We start from the raw sequence: 23,939 nt of genomic DNA on the forward strand, positions 1-23,939 counted from the left end.
CTAGCACTGGTCTGCCCAGACTACTGACGTTCTTGTCAGCCATGTAAGCAAAAACTGATGGGTAGGACCAGAGTGCGGCCCTGGAAGTGGCGGGGAATTAACCCGGTGAATATAGCTTTTTTTTTTCAAATTATCACTTTTCCTAGCACTAGACTCATTTTTTAATTATTCAGAAACCCCTTTAAGCATCGACCATGAGAATAATATTGCCACTCAATATGGTTTATAAAGATGACATCCTCGGGATGCCAGAGAATAGACCCTCAAGCCATTATTGGCGTAGAGTATATATTAATAGAATTAGGATCCGAGCATACGGTATATATGAGGGAAGGCAGTTTATTGCGGTCTGAGCCGGCTGCGACGGTGACCTGCACTGACATAAATTACATTTTCTCCTTCCTCCCTCAGTCTAATTACATGGCCTCCCTCTTGTATTTCCCCTTCCCTTGTTCTTTCGTTCCATCGCCTTCTTCATTGCTCCTTTTTCTCATTCCATCCCTTCCTCTCCTGAGCAGTCTCTCTCGGTAATGGGTTGTGAAGTCCCTGCATGGACCCGCTTCTGTCTCTGTTCTCCTGTCACATTGTTTTTTTCCTCTAAATCTCCCTGGATATGTAATTCCGTAGCTGTCTCTTCCAATCTTCCAGCTGCTGCTCTGAAGTGCGCTCTCCCCTCTCCTTCACCTTCCTTCTCTCTCTTTTCTCCTGTCTACCTTCCTTAATCTCCCCTCTGCCTCACTAACCTTTACCGCTTCCCCCCTTACTTCATCTTCTTCACCATCTGCCTCACGGTTCCTTCACCCCCTCAACCTCTGCCATTCTCTTTCTTCATTACGTTTTTTTTTTGTGACTTGTTTGCAGTTTCTATTTCAAGCTGTTCTTTGCCTGTCTCGACACGTTATAGTAATTCTCCAAATTACCTTCATTTTTCCCATTTCTATGTTTTTTTTTCCTTTTTATCTGGAGTATTTTTTGTATATTTCCACCCTTTCTTGCACTTTTCAGGACACAATGCACTTTCATCACTTTTATCAGGGACACTGATAGTTTCGGCGATGCCTTAATGGCCATAGGCTACAGTGTCAAGTTATTAAAAGAAGGTCTAGAAGCTCACTAAGGGCGCGGAGCCCACTTTTTTGACTGGGAGGCTGGACAAGACCTTTCATACGATCAGCCACAACCCTTCTGGCTAGTTTCAGAGTTGCAATCTTACATTGTGAATGCAAGAAACATGGCGTATATAGATAGCTCCAAGGCCATAAACCCTTGGTTCTCCAACTGAACCCTAGATTTAAAGGGGTTATCCAATGATTGATGTGAAAAAAAATCAGACCTCATATAGTACATGAAAGTCTGTTTCTCTCCAGCCTGATACTCTTATTATTCTCACACACAGGGACTAAATCCTTAGGAAACCAATTACCGTATTTTTCGCTTTATAAGACGCACCTGATTATAAGACGCACCTAGGTTTTTGAGGAGGAAAATAAGAAAAAAAATATTTTGAACCAAAAGGTGTGCTTTTGGTGGATTTTGAACTAATGGTCTGGGGATGACACTGTTATGGGGCTCTGTGGATGACGCACTGTTATGGGGGGGATCTATGGATGATGCACTGTTATGGGGGGGATCTATGGATGATGCACTGTTATGGGGGGGATCTATGGATGATGCACTGTTATGGGGGGGAATCTGTGGATGATGCACTGTTATGGGGGGATCTATGGATGATGCACTGTTATGGGGGGGAATCTGTGGATGATGCACTGTTATGGGGGGGATCTATGGATGATGCACTGTTATGGGGGGGAATCTGTGGATGATGCACTGTTATGGGGGGGATCTATGGATGATGCACTGTTATGGGGGATGTGTGCTGTGAAACATAGGACCATGAGGGGGGCCAGCATAAGATGCTATATGTGTGGGTGACACACATATAGCATCTTATGCTGGTCCCCCTCATGGCCCTATGTTTCACAGCATTACAGTACTTTATTGTTTGTATGTAAAATATTTCTTTAATCCTGAATCAATCGCTCTCCTTTTGATAAACTAGCTGACACTGATGTATCGCCGGCCGCTATGCTGCACAGTGTGGCCGGCGATACAGTCACAGTGCGGGGAGGGAGAAGGGGCTGGAGGCAACTCACAGCGGGGCCCGGTGCAGTCACTGTAGTACACCGGGCCCCGCGCACAAAAGTCTCTTTGTATGTAAAATCTTTCATTAATGCTTTATACCATAAATCGCTCTCCTTTTGATAAACTTTACTAGCCTAATCGCCTGCATCAGTACTCACTATGAATGTAGCGTGCGGTCCCTCCGGCGCATGACTTCATCCTGCTCCTGCTCACACGCCGGCCGGACCGCACGCTACATTCATAGTGAGTACTGATGCAGGCGATTAGGCTAGTAAAGTTTATCAAAAGGAGAGCGATTTATGGTATAAAGCATTAATGAAAGATTTTACATACAAAGAGACTTTTGTGCGCGGGGCCCGGTGTACTACAGTGACTGCACCGGGCCCCGCTGTGAGTTGCCTCCAGCCCCTCCTCCCTCCCCGCACTGTGACTGTATCGCCGGCCACACTGTGCAGCATAGCGGCCCGCGATACATCCGTGTCAGCCCTGTAAAAAAAGTCAACCATCGTTTTATAAGACGCACTGTCATTTTCCCCCCACTTTTGGGGGGGAAAAAGTGCGTCTTATAAAGCGAAAAATACGGTAATCTATTAGCATGTTGACCTGGGGAATACATGTGCATCAAGTCCTCTTCTGGTCTGTATGGTGGTTGAGAATAGTCCTTTCTATTGATGGGAGTAAGAAAAATACAGAACGCACACGGAAGGCGTCCGTATTTTGGACATATGTTGTTTGTGGACTGATATATGGACACTGTCAGGAAGGCCTGATAAACTTACTATATTGCTCCATTATATATCTGGTTCCTAACGGTATACTAGACCCTAGCGCAGTGATGGCGAACCTTTTAGAGACCGAGTGCCTAAACTTCAACCCAAGACCCACTTATTTTTTGCAAAGTGCCAATACAGCAATTTAACCAGAATACTACAATCTAATATAGTGTATCTTCCATGTACTTGATCATTTAGCTATAATAGCCTGCCTGCATTCAGTGCACGCTGCCTGAGCCATTCATAGTGCGCCCTGCGCTGATAAATGGCAGGAAAAGTCTAAGGATATTAGTACACCATAGACTTTTTCAGGGTGCGGGTGTCCACAGAAAGGGCTCTGAGTGCCACCTTTGCCACCCGTGGCATGGGTTCGCCACCACTGGCCTAACGTATGTATTATGTCATCCTTTGGTGGCATTTGGACCCTAAAAAATGTCTATACAGTAGTCCCTCAAGTTACAATATTAATTGGTTCTGGACCATTGTATGTTCAAGCCGTTGTAACTGTATAGGAATCCAGTAATTGGTTTCAAAAAGAAAATGGAGAGTTAATTAATATAAGCAGATAACTAAGACAGATAAAGCAAATCCTTACAGATAACAGTCAGGAGTAGATGCTGGAAGCTGTAAATTCACTTTCTATGATGAGGACAGGAGCTTCTTCAGGGTCCTGTTAGCACACAGGGTATCAGAAATATAAAATGGAGCCACCCTCGCCTGACATCCAAAGGAGCAGCTCATCCTGGCAAAGACAAAGGGCAGTATAGGACATGTAATACCGCGTTAGAAAAACAATCCTATTAGCACGCCATCTTCTCACGCTTGGAGACACAGTGCTTACCGTGAGTGCAGCAGAGCAGGGTGGTCCGCCTCCGCAAATGTCAAATTAGTACAGCGGTAAAGATATACTGCATTATTAAAGACATGACCATGTTGATTGGTTGAATCTAATAGTTAGAGCCTACAATAACCCAAAAACCGAACCTCACTCCCCAACTTACTGCAACTTGTACAAAAAAAGAGCAAGGATTTAACAAGGTAAAAAAATCTCATTTTATTAATTATAAATCACATGAACATTACAGGTGAGACTCAAAAGGGACAGAACATGGAGACTGGGCCACAAAAGGGCTCTGCAATGTGGAGAATCACAATGGGGGATAATGTGACCATATACAGCAGGTAACAGACAATTAACAGAAGCTGTGAATATTGGAGTAGTTGCGGGTGCAATTGCTGTCCCCTAGTGTTGAACAACTACCTAGCTCTTATTCACAGCGTCCAAGCAATGGATGCTGTAGGGTGTAATTGGACAGTGCAATACTACTCATAAAGATGGCATATAACAATAACTGTAAATCACTAGTCCCACCCTAATCCAGGTACCATGTTACCTACCCATGTTGCTGCTGAAAAATGGTGACACAGTTCCCCCACTGCTTCGACCTCAACACGTGTTTCGCCACGTAGGCTTCGTCAGGAGGTACCTAATCACGTGTGGAGGTTGAAGCAGTGGGGGAAACGTTTTTCGGTCCGCGATGTGGTGCGGAGCAAGACGTATCCGTCCTGACACACAATGCAAGTCAATGGGGACGGATCTGTTTTCTCTGGCACAATAGAAAACTGATCCGTCCCCTATTGACTTTCAATAGTGGTCATGACGGATGCGCCATGGCTATAGAAGACATAATACAACCGGACGGATGCATGCGGTTGTATTATTGTAACGGAAGCGTTTTTGCAGATCCATGATGGGTCCGCAAAGAACGCTAATGGGAAAGAAGCCTAAACTTGATCAAAATGGACGATTTCAACCAAAGTGAACGTTTTGTCGGGTGAAACTTGGCAAGGAACAACCGTTTTAGCCGACCGATGACAGAGCATTATTGTCTAGAAAGAAGTCAGCCATGTTTAATATTTTCATCTGATGGTCCGACGAAGGATCGTTTGTATAAAGAAAGCTCGTTCTGGGACGAAAGATCTTTCTTTGAAAGAACCTTCCTGGAAAGATTTTTCATCCATCGGTCAGTTTCATTGAACGTGTTTGGCCAGTTTGAACAACTGTAATGGCCAATATGGACGTGTCTGCGGTGAAATGAACGTTCACCAGATGTTTGTTCACCTGCTGTTCAACCATCAACGAGCTTCGATCTAATGTGTGTTGCCAGCTTGAGGCATTGTATGCTAAGTCTCAGCTGTCGATGGCCTAGGAAAGAACATTGCGAGCTGAAAATATTGTATCCAGAGGCCGTCGTATCTTGAGGGACCACCGCATCCTGATCTTTTTTGAGCCAATAGTTAAACAAAAGCCTTTCGATGTATATGAAAAGATGGTTCACACAGGTGGTCCTCTTCAAGTTCCTGACTTTCTGTAAACTCTACCTCGCCATTCTTTACCTTCACCCGTCACGCCACTGCAGGCCGTTAATCTGCCGCTGTCACATTACCCTCCACTTGTGGTATTGCAGGGTGTACCGTTTGATCTGTCGCTTTACTGCTCTGCAGACAGTTATACCCTCCCCTCCATCACTCTCGCTCTCCTCGTATCGCTCCCTCCATCTATCGCTCTCCCCCTTCTCCCCATGCTGCAGGCTGTTCCCCCCTCTGCATGTATCAGCTTTTTACGGCTCTGTTGACAGATGGTGCGCTGCGGCCCTTGAAGGGAAACTAAATACTACAGCTAAGGAGCCAGAGACAGGGGGAGAGGAGAAATCGGGAGCCAGGAGGGAGAGAAGGATGTTATGGAGGGAAGGTGGGAACAGGTGTGTCGGGGAAGTAGTGTGAATAAAGCGCATCATCCATGTACTGATGAAATCAATACGTTCTGTGCAAATCTGACATTAACACATGGCTACGGCGAAGACGAATCCTATTAGCACGCCATCTATTCACGCATGGAGAAGCTGTGCTTACCGTGAGTGCAGCAGAGCAGGGTGGAACGCCGCAGCAAACGTAAAACCGGTACGGCAGGAAAGATATACTTCTCGTTATACGGTATGGACACAGTATGCCAGCCAAAAGCTACTTACTAAAGATAAAAAAGTGCCCGTTAAGGTTTATAGTCAGTGTTGTTGTGTACCCCGCCGGCTGTGGCCGTAACATTTTATGTTAGATTAATAGAAATGATCCACTGTGTTGTTGGTCAGTCTATGATCATATCAAATGAACATCTGCCCATAGCGTTTTATACCACCCGTGTGTTTAATGCTCCTCGTAGTGAATTATCTTTTACGACTCTCCAAATACAAGTTAGGATTATGTACATTCGGCCGCAGCTTCCTCAATGTACATGGACGTTCCGGGGGGTATAAGTGGCCTGCTGTCACCACTGGGGAAGCAATAGGATCAGACAGCGAAAAAATGTGTTGTTTGCTCTTTTGGCTAGTGTTTGAAGGGCAGCCCAAATTTCTTGAGACTGTTGACGGATCCTACTGAAACTCATGGGATCTGCCAAGAGAAATGTCTATGACCAGCTTTAGGGTACATGCACATGGGTGCAGATTTACAAGATATTCCACACAGATGTCCATGCGGGTTTCTATGTGTTTCTGCACCAAATACGCATGTATTACTTGTGGTTTTTGGTGTGGGTTTGATGCAGTTTTGCCACAGATCTCAACCCTTGCATTGCAAAGGGTGAAATCCGAACAAAAAAAATCACACAAACAATTGACACGCTATGGATTTTAAAATCCGCACTCTGTCAGTTTCCACACGGAAAGTAAAAGCACATGAGATTCATGTGGAGAAATTGTGCATAATCCACAACGTGTGCAGGAGCAGCGACCAGGAGGGAAGGCGGAGAGGATCAGAGCGTTGATAGTGGCACACATAGGAGTTATAGTGCTTTTCTGGTGGCTCTCCTCCCCAGTGCTCCCTAGTGCCATGCAGTGATGGGAAGGGCGCACTTCTCTTCCCTTTGGGGCAGTTGTTGGCTTTTGGGTTCTCCTTCCTGGTGTTAGTTGGGGGGCCCTTGGTGCAGGTGGGGTTTTGAGGTGCAAGGCAGGGTCCCCTGACATGCGAGACAATGATGTGGCCGGGTTTGATGCAACAAGTCCACTGTACTTTACTGAGGCAGTTCAATAGATGGTTCACATGGGCACTGATTGTGCAGTTTCTGCAGTTGGCATTTGCAATTTCCCAAAGCTGTGTATGGAAGTCAGGTAGTCTATTAGTCTCCTTTGGGTCTCTCACTCTTTTCAATCAGTCTGTATAATCTGGGTGCACTTTCTCTATCTTCAGAGCTATGTATCCACAGTGCCCTCGGCAGGATACAGTCTGTCCAAACAGATGGCCAATCTGTACTTTTACTATGGCTGGGTATATTGTCCCAACAACACTGCAGGGAAGTCTGTAGCCTGAAATGTAGGCATTACCTTCTCTTACAGATGTGCTGCACTTTCCCTTATATGACCGCTGGCTTTTCATTCAAACAGCTGATCGGCGTGGGTGCTGGGAGTCGGACCGCCACTGATTTGATATTGATCAGGTCATCAATATAAATAAAGCGGACAACCCTTTTAACCCTCAGGGCTGATGTATTTCCTGGTTAACTCTCCTCACTGCCTTTTGTTGCTTGCTCACTCACAGCTTACACTAGAGTGAACCACTTCTCAGAGGAAGGGGCGGTGCCAGCCCTACCTAGTGACTGTTGCTAGGAAACGACCACCCCCCCTCCCCAGACACAGCCTATGGAACTTACAATGCATAAAGTACATTCACATTGATCACTTGAAGTGGGACACTGTACAGGTACCCTACTTACCCAATATATTACTGTAATAATCTACTCGTATTTGATCACATGCTTATAGGACTGATGTTAAAGTGGTCCTCTAAAATCTCTCCTGACATGTCTATATTAGTAACTGCTTGCATTCCAACACAGTAACAATTCTGAAGCTGGATGTATAGCCCTTATCTCTGAACTCCGGATAGCTCATAAACACTAATTATAGCTAAACTAATATGGATTAAGTGATTTTATATATATATATATAGATTTATTATATGAATATTATGTATGCTGTATATCATTTCTATATGTGGTTGGATGCATTTCCATTATTTCTTTTATATTTCAGCTTTGTTCACAGAAATCCCACAGGATGTTAGCGCACACCCTGGAGAAGATGTGGAGATGGCATGTTCCTTCCGTGGCAGTGGTGACATCCCCTACTCACTGGAAATCCAGTGGTGGTATATCCGCACCCACAAGGACTGGGCAAACAAGGAAACGTGGGAAGACAGCCAGGTAAAGCGGTGTTAGAGTAATGTATATTTTAGAAGTGCAGATTAATTTCAGACAATGCAGATAAAATATGAGAGGTTTCATTTGGTTTCTAAACTGAACAAACCACTTTTTAGAAGAGTACTGTATAAAATTAATAATTTCGATAACTCTTTTTGCAAAGTTATGAAATTTCTGCCTGGGTTGTTTCTGTGGATGATTGCATGGATGTCTGTATAACAGCATGCACTCTGTCCTGAATCCTATAATGTCTAGTGACAGCAGTAAGCAAAATGTGAAAAGTATTTGACCATTCTTTTTTAGGAAAATGTGGAAAGTAAGAGTTTGCGGGGACACACTCCACACCCAGTTGTCAAGTACGACATACTATATTCTTCGGACTATAAGGCGCACTGGACTATAAGACGCACCTAGTATTTGTAGGAGGAAAATAAGAAAAAAATATATTGTTTATCAGACCCCAACATCAGACACCCAAGCTCCATCAGACCTCAGATCAGACCCTCAGATCCCCAAATCTATCAGCCTCAGCTCAAACCCCCCAAACTCTATTAGCCTCAGATCAGCCCCCCATTAGTCTCAAATCAGCCCCCAATAAGTCTCAGATCAGCCCCCATCAGCATCAGATCAGCCCCCCATCAGCATCAGATCAGACCCCCATCAGCCTCAGACCAGACATGAAAAAAATAAAAAAAATAAACTTACCTTGCTTGCTCTGGATGGCCCTGCCACTCACTCACCGCTGCCTGGTCTTCTTCTGGCCCACGCTGTACTGTGACCTGATGTTGCACAGCATCAGGTCATCATGTGTGTCTGCTTGCACTGCCTCCTGACGCAGTATGCCTTCAGGACACAGTGCAGAGCGGGACCCGGAAGAATATCAGGGAGCGGTGAGTAGAGCCTGCATCCCTCACTGCTCCCTGCGGTTATTAGCATTCGGACTATAAGACACACTGCCACTCCCCCCCCCCACTTTTGGGGGAAAAAAGTGCGTCTTATAATCTTGAAAAATATGATATATTTTTAGCAGGAATAGCTGAGGAACAGCACAGTGTGTACACTCATACTCACATATTCAGTTTAGCATATGCAAAGCAATGAATTAAGAAAAGTGTAGTTCGTGTGTAGCAGTTATCATGTGTGCCGTTTAAAGCTGCCGTATGCTCAGTATGTGGTTTGACACGCAGTCTTTTTGGATGCGATAATTTAAGACATTTCACGTCTTTCTCCACTTTTCAAAAATGTCAAGAAAGTGGGTAGGACTTAGAATGAGGGGGCGTTGCCTCATGTGGATCGACAGATATGCTATCATTCACACAAGAAATCTCAACAGTTTATAGGACTGCCTGGAAATGCGCCAAATTTATTAGGAGGCCTACGTCTAGGGATGTTATACTAACACTGGTGTATGTAATGTCCGTTTCAGCAAAACACACAAACAAAAATAACACATTACATTTTTTTACTTTATAATACAGATTTACTGATGTGTCTGTGCCTAGAATCTGGCTACAATGAGGCAGTTTGGCGCAACTAGGGTTTTTCTAGTTTTTCAACTCACGTGAAAAGGGGTGGGGCTTTTCTGAAAAGGGGGAGTGGCCTAATATACAATGGTGGTTTTTTTGGCCACAATTCTGGTGTAAAATTCTTTCTCAAAATAAGCCAACCAATGGCTGGTACAGAGTCATAAAAAAAGAAAAGCGTCTGTCCCTGCACCACATTTATCCTCCCGCCTGAGCCCCTGTGATAAATCTGGTGCAGGTCTAGATGGCCGGTCTAAGCTTGCACCATCTGTAGGATCTGCCCCAGTGTGCTTTGTCTGGTGTTTTATCTTAAAAATGTGGACTAATCCTATGAATTCTGTAGCAATTTTTGTTAGAACTTTGCATTGTGATATTCCTCTATTATTCCCCCCCCCCTGAAAAAAAAGGAATAAATTGTCAACTGGCTATTTCCATTCCCTATGTCGAAAGGGTGTGTCCCTACACAGACGGATACCTTCCATTCCATGCTGACGGTGCTAGACTGTGTATGGGAACATCCTGTTGACTAGGGGAACGCTGATGGCCAGGCCAGGAGGAACATAGAACATGTCCCTCAAATAACGTGTGGCTTCCTATTTATTCATATGTACAGCGCTATGGAATGAATGGCGCTTTAATAATAAATAATAATAATATTGGGTGAGGCTTACATAAACGCCATCCATTTTCAGCCAGGGACAGCCTGAAATTGCATGAAAAGGAGGAAAGGGACAAAGCAAAATCCAAATAAATTGTTATTTATGGAAAGAACATGTTTTCTTTTAAAACCAGACATGTCAAGAAAGTGGATAGGTCCTGTCTATGTTAATTTACCAGACAGTAATAATGTTGTAGTGACAAAATGCATCCTGAATTAAAGAGACAAAACCATAAAATCCAGCATTTTTTGCACTGGCCACTAAGCCTAATAATAGATGCCACTTCTTGGTCTGTACAGATCACTTTACTGCAGTTATCTGATTATCTGTCATTCTAATCCTGCCTGTAATGATATCACCTCTGGGTATAGATAAGACCGGATCCACCATTCAAAATAGGTGATTAACAAACCTTATGTGTTCTTTCCTTGTACAATGAACTCTGCACAGGTCACAGACCATGCCTCGAAAACTCTCCCACAGAAGTCAATGAAGTCTCCTCCTGACCATTGTGTCTATGGCCCATGGGGATTCCGTAAAGTAGTTTTCTTAATGCTTTCGAAATGCTGTTAAGAACAGATGGCCGCCCCCGTAATCATGTTGAGGGAATAGAATAAAGAAATCTGTTATCAGAAAATAAAAAGAAGAAAAGAATATGTGTTGCTGTCTGGTTTTACCGTATTTTTCGCCCTGTTAGACACACATTTTTCCCTCCCAAAGTGCGTGGAAAATATCAGTGCATCTTATGGGGCTCACCAGGCTCTGTACTCACCACTCCCTGGTCTTCCTCGGCTGCTCGCTGTGCTGTGACTGCGAACAGCGCGAGGACGTTGGCACTCTGTGACTTCACGCTGTGCGCATCGGGTCACAGCACAGCGTGTGACAGGAAGAACAAGAAGAAAACTGGATGACAGGAGTAGAAGCGGCCTCCGGAGCAGGAGAGGTAAGTTGGTTTATTTTTTTTGGTCTGATTAATATGGGGGTCATTAACATGAAGGTCTGATCAATATGGAGGTCTTATTAACATGGAGGTCTGATCTGAGATCTGATTAATATGGGGGTCTTATTAATATGGAGGCCTGATCTGATTAATATGGGGGTCTTATTAACATGGAGGTCTGATCTGAGGTCTGAATAATATGGAGGTCTTATTAACATGGATGTCTGATCTGAGATCTTATTAATATGGGGGTCTTATTAACATGGAGGTCTGATCTGAGATCTGATTAATATGGGGGTCTTATTAACATGGGGGTCTGATTTGAGGTCTGATTAATATGGGGGTCTTATAACCATGGAGGTTTGAGCTGTGGTCTGATTAATATGGGGGTCATTAACATGGAGGTTTGACGTGAGGTCTGATTAATATGGGAGTCATTAACATGGAGGTCTGATCTGAGGTTTGATTAAATATGGAGGCTTATTAACATGGAGGTCTGAATAGGGGCCATATTAACATTGTGGGTCTAATCTGAGGTCTGATTGGGGGTCTTATTAAGATTGGGAGCTTGTTCTGAGGTCTGATTGGGGGTCTTATTAACATTGGAGGCCTGTTCTGACGTCTGGTTAACATTAGGGTTCTGATTGGTGTCTGAGCTGAGCTCTGATGAAAAATATTTTTTTAGTATTTTCCTTCTCTAAAACCTGGGTGCATCTTATGGGCAAGTGCGTCTTATAGGGCGAAAAATACGTTAACTGGCATAAAAAAAAAATTGGTGACACATTTCCTTTAAGAGCCATCTCCAGTTGATATTGGTATCTGCTCACAAAGCTGTGGTCTCTTCTGATGGTCCCTTTAATGACTAAGTTAGCCATAAATATTCATTTTCTAATCTTCTTACAGCGCAGGTCCCCCCTCCTTCTCCTGACTCTAACAATCTTTCCTTGTAGCCATGTGCTTGGATAAGAGGCAGTAATGCACAAAATATTCTGGGGATTTTAATGAGGGCCGCTGTCTGAGCAGAGTCCAGACACAATTCATTAACACGAGCTGCAATTAATCTAAGAAGGCTAGAAGGAGCATCAAAAGATGATGACAAGCCAATATGAGCCGGTCACGGAGCGCTCTCCGATGCTCAGATTGTCCTAGCCTACCGCTAATTGTGTTCTTTTTAATGACGGGTATATGCCATTGTGCCGGGTCACAGTTCATTATGTGCTCGCGGGCTGATCCCGAGCCTGAGCAATCAGAGCGTTAAAAACCCTGTCTTTATTTGCAGAGGAGCGGGCAATTTCTCCCGGGTGGGCTTTTCATTCATTTTAGGTGAAATGTGGCTGGAAACTGCCGGGGATCAGGCATCACTTGTATCGAGAGCGCAGCGTCTGACAGGGGTCAGCTGGGAGCTGCTCACTCATTATAGTGGTTCTCCATCCTGGGCATCTTGCCCAAAAAGAAAGGGTACGAGGCACTGTGCACTGATGTAAAAAAGCCGGTGAGGGCCTGACAGAATCCCTTTCAGTTGCTTGTTAGTTAATCGATGGCCACGGAAAGTTACAGTAGATTTTGGGCGATCAATCTTTTAACCAAGCAGATACCGCTGAAAACCTAAACATTGCCAGTGACTACAGCTAGCTTCAGTGACCACTTCCTTCAGGTCATAGGGATGCAAGACGCTGAGATATGGGGAGTTGTAGTTGACCGGGTCATCACGCTGAAGATGAGTAAAAAAAAATTAATCCTATTTCGTCAGGGAAAGTTAAATCTGTGACTTGGTCTTTAGGGTTAAAGGGGGTTTACGGAATCAAAGTCAACTTTTGCAAATGTTCTACCTCTGTGCTAAATCGCCCCCACCCCGCACATTTTTCCGACAGGGCTGCATTGTATACATCTGTGGCCTCCGTCCACGGCTCGCTCTGGTGCTTCAGTCTGGTATTCCAAGGGTTCATTGCACTGCCTTTTTTTTTACCACAAGAAGGATTTCTGTAGCTGTCGTTTTTCCACGAAGAGACTGCAGCCCAAAATGCGCCAGCGCTCAGTTTGGTTCTTTCCATCAGGTCGGACCGCACCCCTGCAGTGGCGACGGGAAGAACGGGTTAAGTGGGAGAAGGAAACATCACAGGAGGTGGAAAAATTCCAGGGCCTCAGGTCACACGACCAGAATCCGATTCACAGGGACGGTGCATTATGACAATGTTAATTAAGACCCTGCCATACATCTCCTTAGATCTCAGCTTCCCGAGACTAACATTTTTTTAAAATATATTTAAGGGGTTATCCCATGATTAATGTAAAACATGAAAATCAGACATGACGGTCTGTTTTTAACAAAGCTAGAACCAGCCTTTTACCTCACATGGATCCAGAGTACCACACATGAAGGGGCGTGACTACCATAGCGGCAGACCATACGACTGCTTTGGGGCCCAGGGCAAGAGGGGGTCCAGTTGGGATCATCCCCTCTTCTACTGGAGGTGAAAACTTGGTCAGGACTCCACCCTCTAAAGGAACAACTTTTAGCAAATGAGGCAGTGGAAAGGGGTTTAGGCGGAAACCCTTCTGTCCTGTGTGGGGGCCTGGTTTGATCCTTGCTATGGGGCCCTTACTTCTCTATGTACGCCACTGCTCACATGGACTTATTCATTGCTCCAACTGCCCTGTTAGATTTATTTCAAGCTGGCAGTTTAGGGGGGTGTCCTTTCTGCTGCAGCTCAAGGGGACTGTCCTTTCTGCTGCAGTTCTCTTCCTATCACAGCTTGGGGTGGGGGTGGGGGGGTCATTTTTGCTGCAGCTCTCTCCTTATCAGAGCTCAGGGTAGTGTACTTTCTGCTGCAGCTCTTTCCTCTGTAATGGTCACAGTTAGGGCTGTTGGGAAGATGGAACCCCAGCTAGGTGGACAGAGAAATAAGGAAAAGAACAGCAGGTGGCGCTATACAGATATAGCCACTATACTCAATTTTTTATTATATGCAATCACAAAAATATTCAGGTTCAGATGCTGATGTGAAAATCAGCTTCCGGGCTCTTTTTAGATATATAGTATATTCCATTTTAGCATGGCAGAGCTTATGCTGATGTGTTTTTGGCATCGGTGTTGTTTTCCATCCCTCATGGGGATTATTAAAAAAATATATATAAAAAATTCTGGAACTGTTAATGTCAGAGAATGAATAGGGCAGGGAGGTGTTAGAAATACCAGCCTGGATGTTAATGCCTACTGAGCATAGTTTACAGCACTGAGCGAGAAGGGCAAGCTGCCAAGGTTTCTTGTAGTAAATGAGTAGTGTAGTGGTAAAATCCGACCCCAGGCTTGCTGCTTTATTACTTCTTCAGTACGAGCTGGTCAGTACATGTAAAATGCAGAAAGGAATGGGCTTAGCCTTCTGCCAGATGTATATGTTGGGAGTATTCCCTGACTTATAGTACTAAACAGAAAGCACCATGTGCACCGTATAGCTATACACTGGCATACGTCACCCATAGGCCCCGATGTCTAGCGCATGTTATATATTTTTTTCAGCGGTGGCCCTCTGTATATTCCAACATTAGACATTTATGGCGTATGCACAAGGCCACCTCTGCGACTTGCACCTATTTCTCAAACGGGGGCACCTATACACCCATCCCACCTGGTTCCTCTTCATCCAGACAGGAATTATAATTATTTTTTATGTGGATCTTATGTAGATTCAAGTCAATGGGTCCGCAAAAAAAACTGAACACATACGGAAATGCATCCGCATGTCTTCCATATCCGTTCCGTTTTTGCGGAACCATCTATTGTATACTGTATATGCCATACGGAAAAACAAAATGGGAAAACGGAGCAGAAACAGAAACACAGCGGAAACAAAAAACTGAACAACGGATCCTTTAAAAACGGACCACAAAACACAGAAAAAGCCATACGGTCGTGTGCAAGAGGCCTTAAAGGTTTAAAGGGGTTGTGTCACTTCAGGAAATGGCATTTACCATGTAGATAAAGGTAATACAAGGCACTTACTAATGTATTGTAATTGTCCATATTGCTTCCCTTGCTGGCTGGATTCATTTTTCCATCACATTACACACCACTTGTATCCAGGGGTTACGACTAGAGATGAGCAAACGTTTTAACAATTCGATTCAGACGGTTTCCAGGGGTTACAGCCACAGCTGGAGCGCAGATACAAGGTGGTTGGGACAGGAGCTGCTGCGCAAGCTTGTCTATGTGAGATCCCATGGCCCCGACCACCAGATAGGCTGGTGCATTTTCCTATAGTGTGCCAGCACGACCACTACTGCTGGATTGCAGGATGGTCGTAACCATGGAAACGAGCAGTGTATAATGTGATGGAAAAATTAATCCAGCCAGCAAGGGAAACAATATGGACAATCACAATACATTAGTAAGTGCGTTGTATTAACTTTCTCTACATGATAAATGCGTTTGCTGAAGTGAGACAACCCCTTTAACCACCTCCGGACCGCCTAACGCAGATTCGCGTTCCGGAGGTGGCAGCGCTGCGCACAGTCACGCATATACGCGTCATCTCGCGAGACGCGAGATTTCGCTCAAAGCCGGCCCGCGCATGCGCATCGCGGGCCGGCAAAAGTTAAAGAACAAGTTCGTCACCAGCCTGCCAGCAACGATCATTGGCTGGCAGGCTGGCGATTTTCAAAAAATCCAATCACAAGCCATATAACAGATCATATTAGTAAATATGATCTGTTATATGGCTTCTCTGCTCCTCTGCTGGTCCTTTTCGTCGGTTGGATCCAGCAGAGGAGCAGACTGAACTGTGAGTAGCACCAAACACTTCACTGTAGCCCCAGATCACCCCCCTGCACCCCAATTAACCCTTTGATCACCCCTTTGATCGCCCCTGTCAATCACTAGTGAAAGGAAAAAAAGTGATCAGTGTAAACTGTCACTTTTTTTTTTTCACTGGTATTGACTGTTAGGTTTTAGGGATAGTTTAGGCCCCTTGGTTAGGTAGTTTAGCATGAGTTAGCGCCCAGCCCACCGCACCGCAGTCACTTATTCGCTGTTTAGCGTATCGCTAATCAGCATTTGTACTTTTATAGTATCTGTAAGTGATCAAAACTGATCACGGTCAGATCTATAATTGTATTAGTGTCACCTTAGCTCGCCCTCCACCCAAAACGCAGTGTTTGCCCGATCAGGCCTGATCGGTCGCCCACACGTGCGTTCACCCACGCCCGCCCCACCGCAGTGACAAAAAATATATATTTTTTTGATCACTGCACATTCATTTTACACGCACTGCGGTGATAAAAAAATCAGTTTTGATATTTTTTATCAACCGCAGCGGCCTCCGGTACTTCACTAGCCTCCCCTTTGTAAGACAGGCTTGCTTTTTTTCTTGGGTAGTCTCAGGGAATACCCCTAAATTTAGTAGTCCAAAATGTCAAACAGGGGGTATTCTTCTGAAGAGGCCTACAGGATTCTGACCCAGTCGGATGAGGAATGGGAACCCTCATCTGACGAATCTAGCGAGTCAGAATATGAACCTGTAGAAAGCAGTGGCTCTCTGACCCAAAGTTCGGACGAGGAGGTGGAGGTCCCTGATAGCACCAGGCGTACCAGGCCCCGTGTCGCTAGACCACAGGTTGTGCAGGATCCGCTTCAAGAGCAGCAGAGTGGGGCTGTCGCTGCCGGATCACGTGGTGAGGCATACACCAGCAGCGCAGCCCTCCCTGGACCTAGTACCAGCACTGCCGTACAACATGGTGACGTGGCGAGCACCAGAAGGGCAGTTGAAGCTGGTACGGTGGCACGTGCAGTAGTTACCCCGTCGCAGCCACCGCACAGACAGGCCCGTAGAGCCCCTAGAATCCCTGAGGTGCTGGCAAACCCCGATTGGCAGTCACCAACTTCAGCCGCACCATTAGTTCCCCCTTTCACCGCCCAGTCTGGAGTTCGGGTTGAGACGGCTCAAATCGGTTCGGCCCTGGGATTTTTTGAGCTGTTCTTGACTGCGGAGCTCTTGGACTTAGTCGTGGCAGAGACAAACCGGTATGCCACACAATTTATATCCGCCAACCCGGGAAGCTTTTATGCCCAGCCTTTCCGGTGGAAACCAGTCCAAGTTTCCGAAATTAAATTTTTTTTGGGCCTTCTCCTCAACATGGGTCTAACTAAAAAGCATGAATTGCGGTCATATTGGTCCACGAACCCGATTCATCACATGCCCATGTTCTCTGCTGCTATGTCCAGGGCACGATTTGAGGCCATCCTCCGTTTCCTGCATTTTAGCGACAACACCACCTCCCGTCCCAGAGGCCACCCAGCTTTTGACCGGCTCCACAAAATTCGGCCCCTCATAGACCACTTCAACCAGAAATTTGCAGATTTGTATACCCCCGAGCAAAACATCTGCGTAGACAAGTCCCTAATACATTTTACCGGGCGCCTTGGCTTCAAACAATACATCCCAAGCAAGCGTGCCCGGTATGGGGTCAAATTGTATAAGCTCTGTGAAAGGGCCACAGGCTATACCCACAAATTTCGGATCTATGAGGGAAAAGATCAGACCCTGGAGCCGGTCGGTTGCCCTGACTACCTGGGGAGCAGTGGGAAGACAGTCTGGGACTTGGTGTCACCCTTATTCGGCAAGGGGTACCATCTTTATGTGGACAATTTCTACACAAGTGTGGCCCTCTTTAGGCATTTGTTTCTAGAACGGATTTGCGCCTGTGGCACCGCGCGAACTAGTCGCGTGGGCTTCCCCCAACGGCTTGTAACCACCCGTCTTGCAAGGGGGGAGAGGGCTGCCTTGTGTAACGAAGAACTGCTCGCGGTGAAATGGAGAGACAAGCGTGACGTTTACATGCTCTCCTCCATTCACGCAGACACGACAATACAAATTGAGCGAGCAACCCGAGTCATTGAAAAGCCCCTCTGTGTCCACGACTATAATGCGCTCATGGGAGGGGTGGACTTCAATGACCAGATGTTGTCTCCGTATTTAGTTTCCCGCAGAACCAGACGCTGGTATAAGAAGGTGTCTGTATATTTAATTCAATTGGCGCTGTATAATAGTTTTGTTCTCTACAGTAAGGCTGGGAGAACACGATCCTTCCTCAAATTCCAGGAAGAGATCATCGAGAACCTCCTTTATCCAGGAGGTTCCGTGGCCCCATCCACCAGTGTGGTTAGCCGTCTACACGAGCGACATTTCCCCAGTGTCGTTCCTGATACCTCAACCCAACCGTCACCCCGAAAAAGATGTTGTGTCTGTAGCAGGAGTGGAATAAGGCGTGACACCCGCTATTTCTGTCCTGACTGTCCTGACTACCCTGCCCTATGCTATGGAGAGTGTTTCCGGAAGTACCACACACAGGTACACTTAGCATAGGGATTGCATCTCACAGGACAGGCACACAGGGCTATTAGGGCCCTTTTACTCACAGCTGCTGCAAACCTCTCCTTTCACCTGGGATAAAGTGCATAACGTACTTCGCCACATCTTTGGGCGATTTGCGCTTTGCACATTGTCCCATGGGGAAGGAGAGGTTTGTTCTATAAAGGTAAAAAAAACTAAACAAAAAAAAAATACCGGTAAGTAAAAAAGTTAACGTTCAGTTAAAAAAGTTAAAAAAAGTTTATATGTTCTGTTCAAAAGTTAATAAATTTATTGCGTTGCGGCCTGGTTTTTTCTTTTTTGTTTTGTTTTTTTTACCTTCCAGGTGGACCAACCGATCGACTAGCTGCAGCACTGATGTGCATTCGGACAGAAGCATTGCGCTGCTGTCAGATTACACGCAAGTCGGTGTATGCGGCGCTGCAAGACGAGATTTCTCCTCTGCAGTAAAAGATACGTTTGCCGAGGCATATGAGCTGAGGAGGTGGCGGTGTTCATATACTTTGGCAAACACTTTGTATATATAAAAAAAAAAATCCCGGCAATGATTTATTCATCCACATCGATTGATGTGAATGGAGAAATCTGGTTTGCCAGGGCATACGAGCTAAGTGGGCATGGATGTTGGGCGGAGCTCCTATGTCCTGGCAGACGCCTTTCCCCTCCTTTTTCTTTTTTTGGCAGAGATTTTTTCATCCACATTGATCGATGCGAATGAACAAATCTGTGCCGTTCATTTTTTTCTTTCAGCCCAGAGGCTGAACGGAAAAAAAAAATTCTCATTACCTGTATGCTCAATATAAGGAGAATAGCAGAAACTCCTAATGCTGGGCATACATGTAATGATTGCGGAGACCCTCAAATGCCAGGGCTGTACAAACACCCCACAAATAACACCATTTTGGAAAGAAGACACCCCAAGGTATTCGCTGAGGGGCATATTGAGTCCATGAAAGATTGAAATTTTTGTGTCAAGTTAGCGGAAAGGGAGACTTTGTGAGAAAAAAATCAAAAAAATCAATTTCCGCTAACTTGTGCCAAAATTTTTTTTTTTCTATGAACTCGCCATGCCCCTCATTGAATACCTTGGGGTGTCTTCTTTCCAAAATGGGGTCACATGTGGGGTATTTATACTGCCCTGGCATTTTAGGGGCCCCAAAGCGTGAGAAGAAGTCTGGTATCCAAATGTCTAAAAATGCCCTCCTAAAAGGAATTTGGGCACCTTTGCCCACCTAGGCTGCAAAAAAGTGTCACACATGTGGTATCTCCGTACTCGGGAGAAGTTGGGCAATGTGTTTTGGGGTGTCATTTTACATATACCCATGCTGGGTGAGAGAAATATCTTGGCAAAAGACAACTTTTCCCATTTTTTTATACAAAGTTGGCATTTGACCAAGATATTTCTCTCACCCAGCATGGGTATATGTAAAATGACACCCCAAAACACATGTGTGACACTTTTTTGCAGCCTAGGTGGGCAAAGGGGCACATATTCCAAAGAGCACCTTTCGGATTTCACTGGTCATTTTTTACAGAATTTGATTTCAAACTCCTTACCACACATTTGGGCCCCTAGAATGCCAGGGCAGTATAACTACCCCACAAGTGACCCCATTTTGGAAAGAAGACACCCCAAGGTATTCCATGAGGGGCATGGCGAGTTCCTAGAATTTTTTATTTTTTGTCACAAGTTAGTGGAAAATGATGATTTTTTTTTTTCTTACAAAGTCTCATATTCCACTAACTTGTGACAAAAAATAAAAACTTCCATGAACTCACTATGCCCATCAGCGAATACCTTGGGGTGTCTTCTTTCCAAAATGGGGTCACTTGTGGGGTAGTTATACTGCCCTGGCATTCTAGGGGCCCAAATGTGTGGTAAGGAGTTTGAAATCAAATTCTGTAAAAAATGACCAGTGAAATCCGAAAGGTGCTCTTTGGAATATGGGCCCCTTTGCCCACCTAGGCTGCAAAAAAGTGTCACACATGTGGTATCTCCGTATTCAGGAGAAGTTGGGGAATGTGTTTTGGGGTGTCATTTTACATATACCCATGCTGGGTGAGATAAATATCTTGGTCAAATGCCAACTTTGTATAAAAAAAATGGGAAAAGTTGTCTTTTGCCAAGATATTTCTCTCACCCAGCATGGGTATATGTAAAATGACACCCCAAAACACATTCCCCAACTTCTCCTGAATACGGAGATACCACATGTGTGGCACTTTTTTGCAGCCTAGGTGGGCAAAGGGGCCCATATTCCAAAGAGCACCTTTCGGATTTCACTGGTCATTTTTTACAGAATTTGATTTCAAACTCCTTACCACACATTTGGGCCCCTAGAATGCCAGGGCAGTATAACTACCCCACAAGTGACCCCATTTTGGAAAGAAGACACCCCAAGGTATTCGCTGATGGGCATAGTGAGTTCATGGAAGTTTTTATTTTTTGTCACAAGTTAGTGGAATATGAGACTTTGTAAGAAAAAAATAAATAAAAAAATCATCATTTTCCGCTAACTTGTGACAAAAAATAAAAAGTTCTATGAACTCACTATGCCCATCAGCGAATACCTTAGGGTGTCTACTTTCAGAAATGGGGTCATTTGTGGGGTGTTTGTACTGTCTGGGCATTGTAGAACCTCAGGAAACATGACAGGTGCTCAGAAAGTCAGAGCTGCTTCAAAAAGCGGAAATTCACTTTTTTGTACCATAGTTTGTAAACGCTATAACTTTTACCCAAACCTTTTTTTTTTACCCAAACATTTTTTTTTATCAAAGACATGTAGAACAATAAATTTAGAGCAAAATTTATATATGGATGTCGTTTTTTTTTGCAAAATTTTACAACTGAAAGTGAAAAATGTCATTTGTTTGCAAAAAAATCGTTAAATTTCGATTAATAACAAAAAAAGTAAAAATGTCAGCAGCAATGAAATACCACCAAATGAAAGCTCTATTAGTGAGAAGAAAAGGAGGTAAAATTCATTTGGGTGGTAAGTTGCATGACCGAGCAATAAACGGTGTAATAGTGTAGGTCAGAAGTGTAAAAAGTGGCCTGGTCTTTCAGGGTGTTTAAGCACTGGGGGCTGAGGTGGTTAATAATGGCGATTTAGGTGCAAAATTGATCCAGTACAGCGCTAATATGGACATTTTTACAGAACTCATTTCTTTATTATTCCTATCCTGTAGGCTCAGATAATGAAATGTTAGGAAATTGTATGAAAGAGGTTGTGCCACTGTTAACACTTATCCCCAGGATAGCGGATAAGTGTTTGATCACTCATGGTCTCAGCGCTGGGACCCCCGGCGATCACGAGAGCAGGAGTCTACAAGTGCTGGCGAACTGCCCCACGAGAATGTGCGTCCTCCGCTCCATTCACTTCTATGGGAAGGCTGAGTACAGCGCATGGAAGTGAAAGGAGCTGAGGACACATAGGCACACCACCACTCCGTATTCATGGCGCGGTTCGCCAGCAATTCTCGTGATCGCTGGGGGTCTCAGAGGGCAGACCCAGATCCTGTGGATAGGGGATACATGTTTTTAGTGTCAGAAATATCTTTAACAATGATGTTAAAGGGATTATATCATTAGAATTCTTCCCTTTAAGAGGCGGAGGAGTTTTAAAGAAAAAAAAAAGCAGGGAAATCGACCTCCCTGCTATTGTCTGGTGAATCTGTCCTAATTCTGTATGATGGAGCAGATACAGGCTGCCATAAAACAGTGTCATGTGCAGGTGGCAGTGGTCAAGGCCACATACGGCATGTATATTGAGATGGCTGCGTCTGACTTTATATATCATTTTTATCTTGCAGTTGAAATCTCTACCGGGGACACCTGAGAAGGGCGCCACTAAGATAAGCGTGAGTATCATAAACTGGAAGATTTTACACAAAATGACAGTTGTATTGTGTATATAATAAATCATATAGTCATTAAAAGGGATGTCCTGTTTTAGAAAAAAACACCCATTTTTTTTCCCCCAGAAACAGCGCCACTCTTGTACATGGGCTGTGCCTGGTATTGCAGTTCCTAGCCATAAAAGTGCGCGAAGCTCGGGTTGAAAACTGGGCACAACCCATGGACAAGAGTGATGGCTCCACTAGGTGTTGACTGGACACATCCGGCATCAGTCCTTATGGTTAGGTGATTTTCCAGTGCACTATAAAATAGCTCCATTGGTCGTTCTCCTCTGTACTGCCCACATTTGGCCCTTTGCCCTCGGCATCTTGAAGAACACTAATAGGGATCTATCTCGTACGGCAGGAGCGGAACATTAATCTGATTTACACTTCTCTTCTTCCGGACGGGGTAAGCTTTACGTTTCACAGAATGGCAAATTCCGGGAGCAGATCAATTTGGAAGGAAAGCTAATTAGTCGCAGAGATTTTTCCTATTGATCTTGCTCTGTAAAGGAGAGAGAGAGAGAGAGCTGTACTTGGCAGGGATGGGAGAGTTCGACTGAAGTGTTGTCCCATTGGGTGAATGCATAAATTCATTTAGAAGGTAGCATTAAGGAGGCTTAAGTAATCAAAATAACCAGAAGTGTGGGGATTTCGGATGGTTTCTTATGTATTCTTCTACTTGTAGGATCTGTTATGCGTTCTACTATATTTGAGTCTGGTTTAATAGGATCAAACTATAATCCGGGCATAATTAGTGGATATTATCGCCCATCATGGCATCGGGGGAGTTAAAGCTAACCTGTCGTTTCAGATGACTTTTAAAGGGGTTGTCCTATCTCATACATTGGGAGAATATTGGTAGGATATGTCCCCAGTGTCTGATAGGTGTGGGTCCCAGACCCACACCTATCACCGGGACCCCGGCCCCACACCTATCTTTAGAATGCAGCCTGCAAAGTGAAGGAGGGCGCATTGCGCATACATGGCTGCCCTCTATTTATTTCTGTGGGAATGCCGAAAATTTTAAAAATGATTGGAGCAGTGGCTGTGCTTGCGCAGTGTGCCTCCCCTTAATTTTAGTGTGACTTTCAAAAATAGCCGACTGTGCTTCTTAGCTATTTTTGGCACTCCCATAGAAACTAATGGAGGGCGGTCACGCGTTTGCGGTGAGCCCTCCTTTACTTTGCGGACTCCATTCTAAAGATAGATGCAGGTCCCAGAGGTGGGACCCACACTTATCAGACATTGGGGGCATATCCTATTTCAATGTATGAGATGGGCCAACCCTTAAGAATAAGCTACTGTGCGTGTACATGAGGAATAACAGTGGGGGTAGTTGTATTCTGCATTTCTCACCAGTTTGCCCTCTGCAGGCTCTCTCTCT

The 23,939-nt window shown here is 44.8% G+C and overlaps 1 protein-coding gene across 1 annotated transcript in view; it reads left to right on the forward strand.

Moving 5' to 3' along the window:
• The window catches only part of VSTM2L (V-set and transmembrane domain containing 2 like), a 61,072-nt gene that overhangs the window by 31,829 nt on the left and 5,304 nt on the right, over positions 1–23,939 (forward strand). The window contains exons 2-3 of the mRNA XM_040436301.1: positions 8,000–8,169; positions 22,466–22,513. Of these exons, the coding sequence (XP_040292235.1) occupies positions 8,000–8,169; positions 22,466–22,513 (218 nt within the window). The remainder of the gene's footprint in view (positions 1–7,999; positions 8,170–22,465; positions 22,514–23,939) is intronic.

Source organism: Bufo bufo, chromosome 6 (assembly GCF_905171765.1).
Source record: "Bufo bufo chromosome 6, aBufBuf1.1, whole genome shotgun sequence".
Lineage (NCBI taxonomy): Eukaryota > Metazoa > Chordata > Amphibia > Anura > Bufonidae > Bufo > Bufo bufo.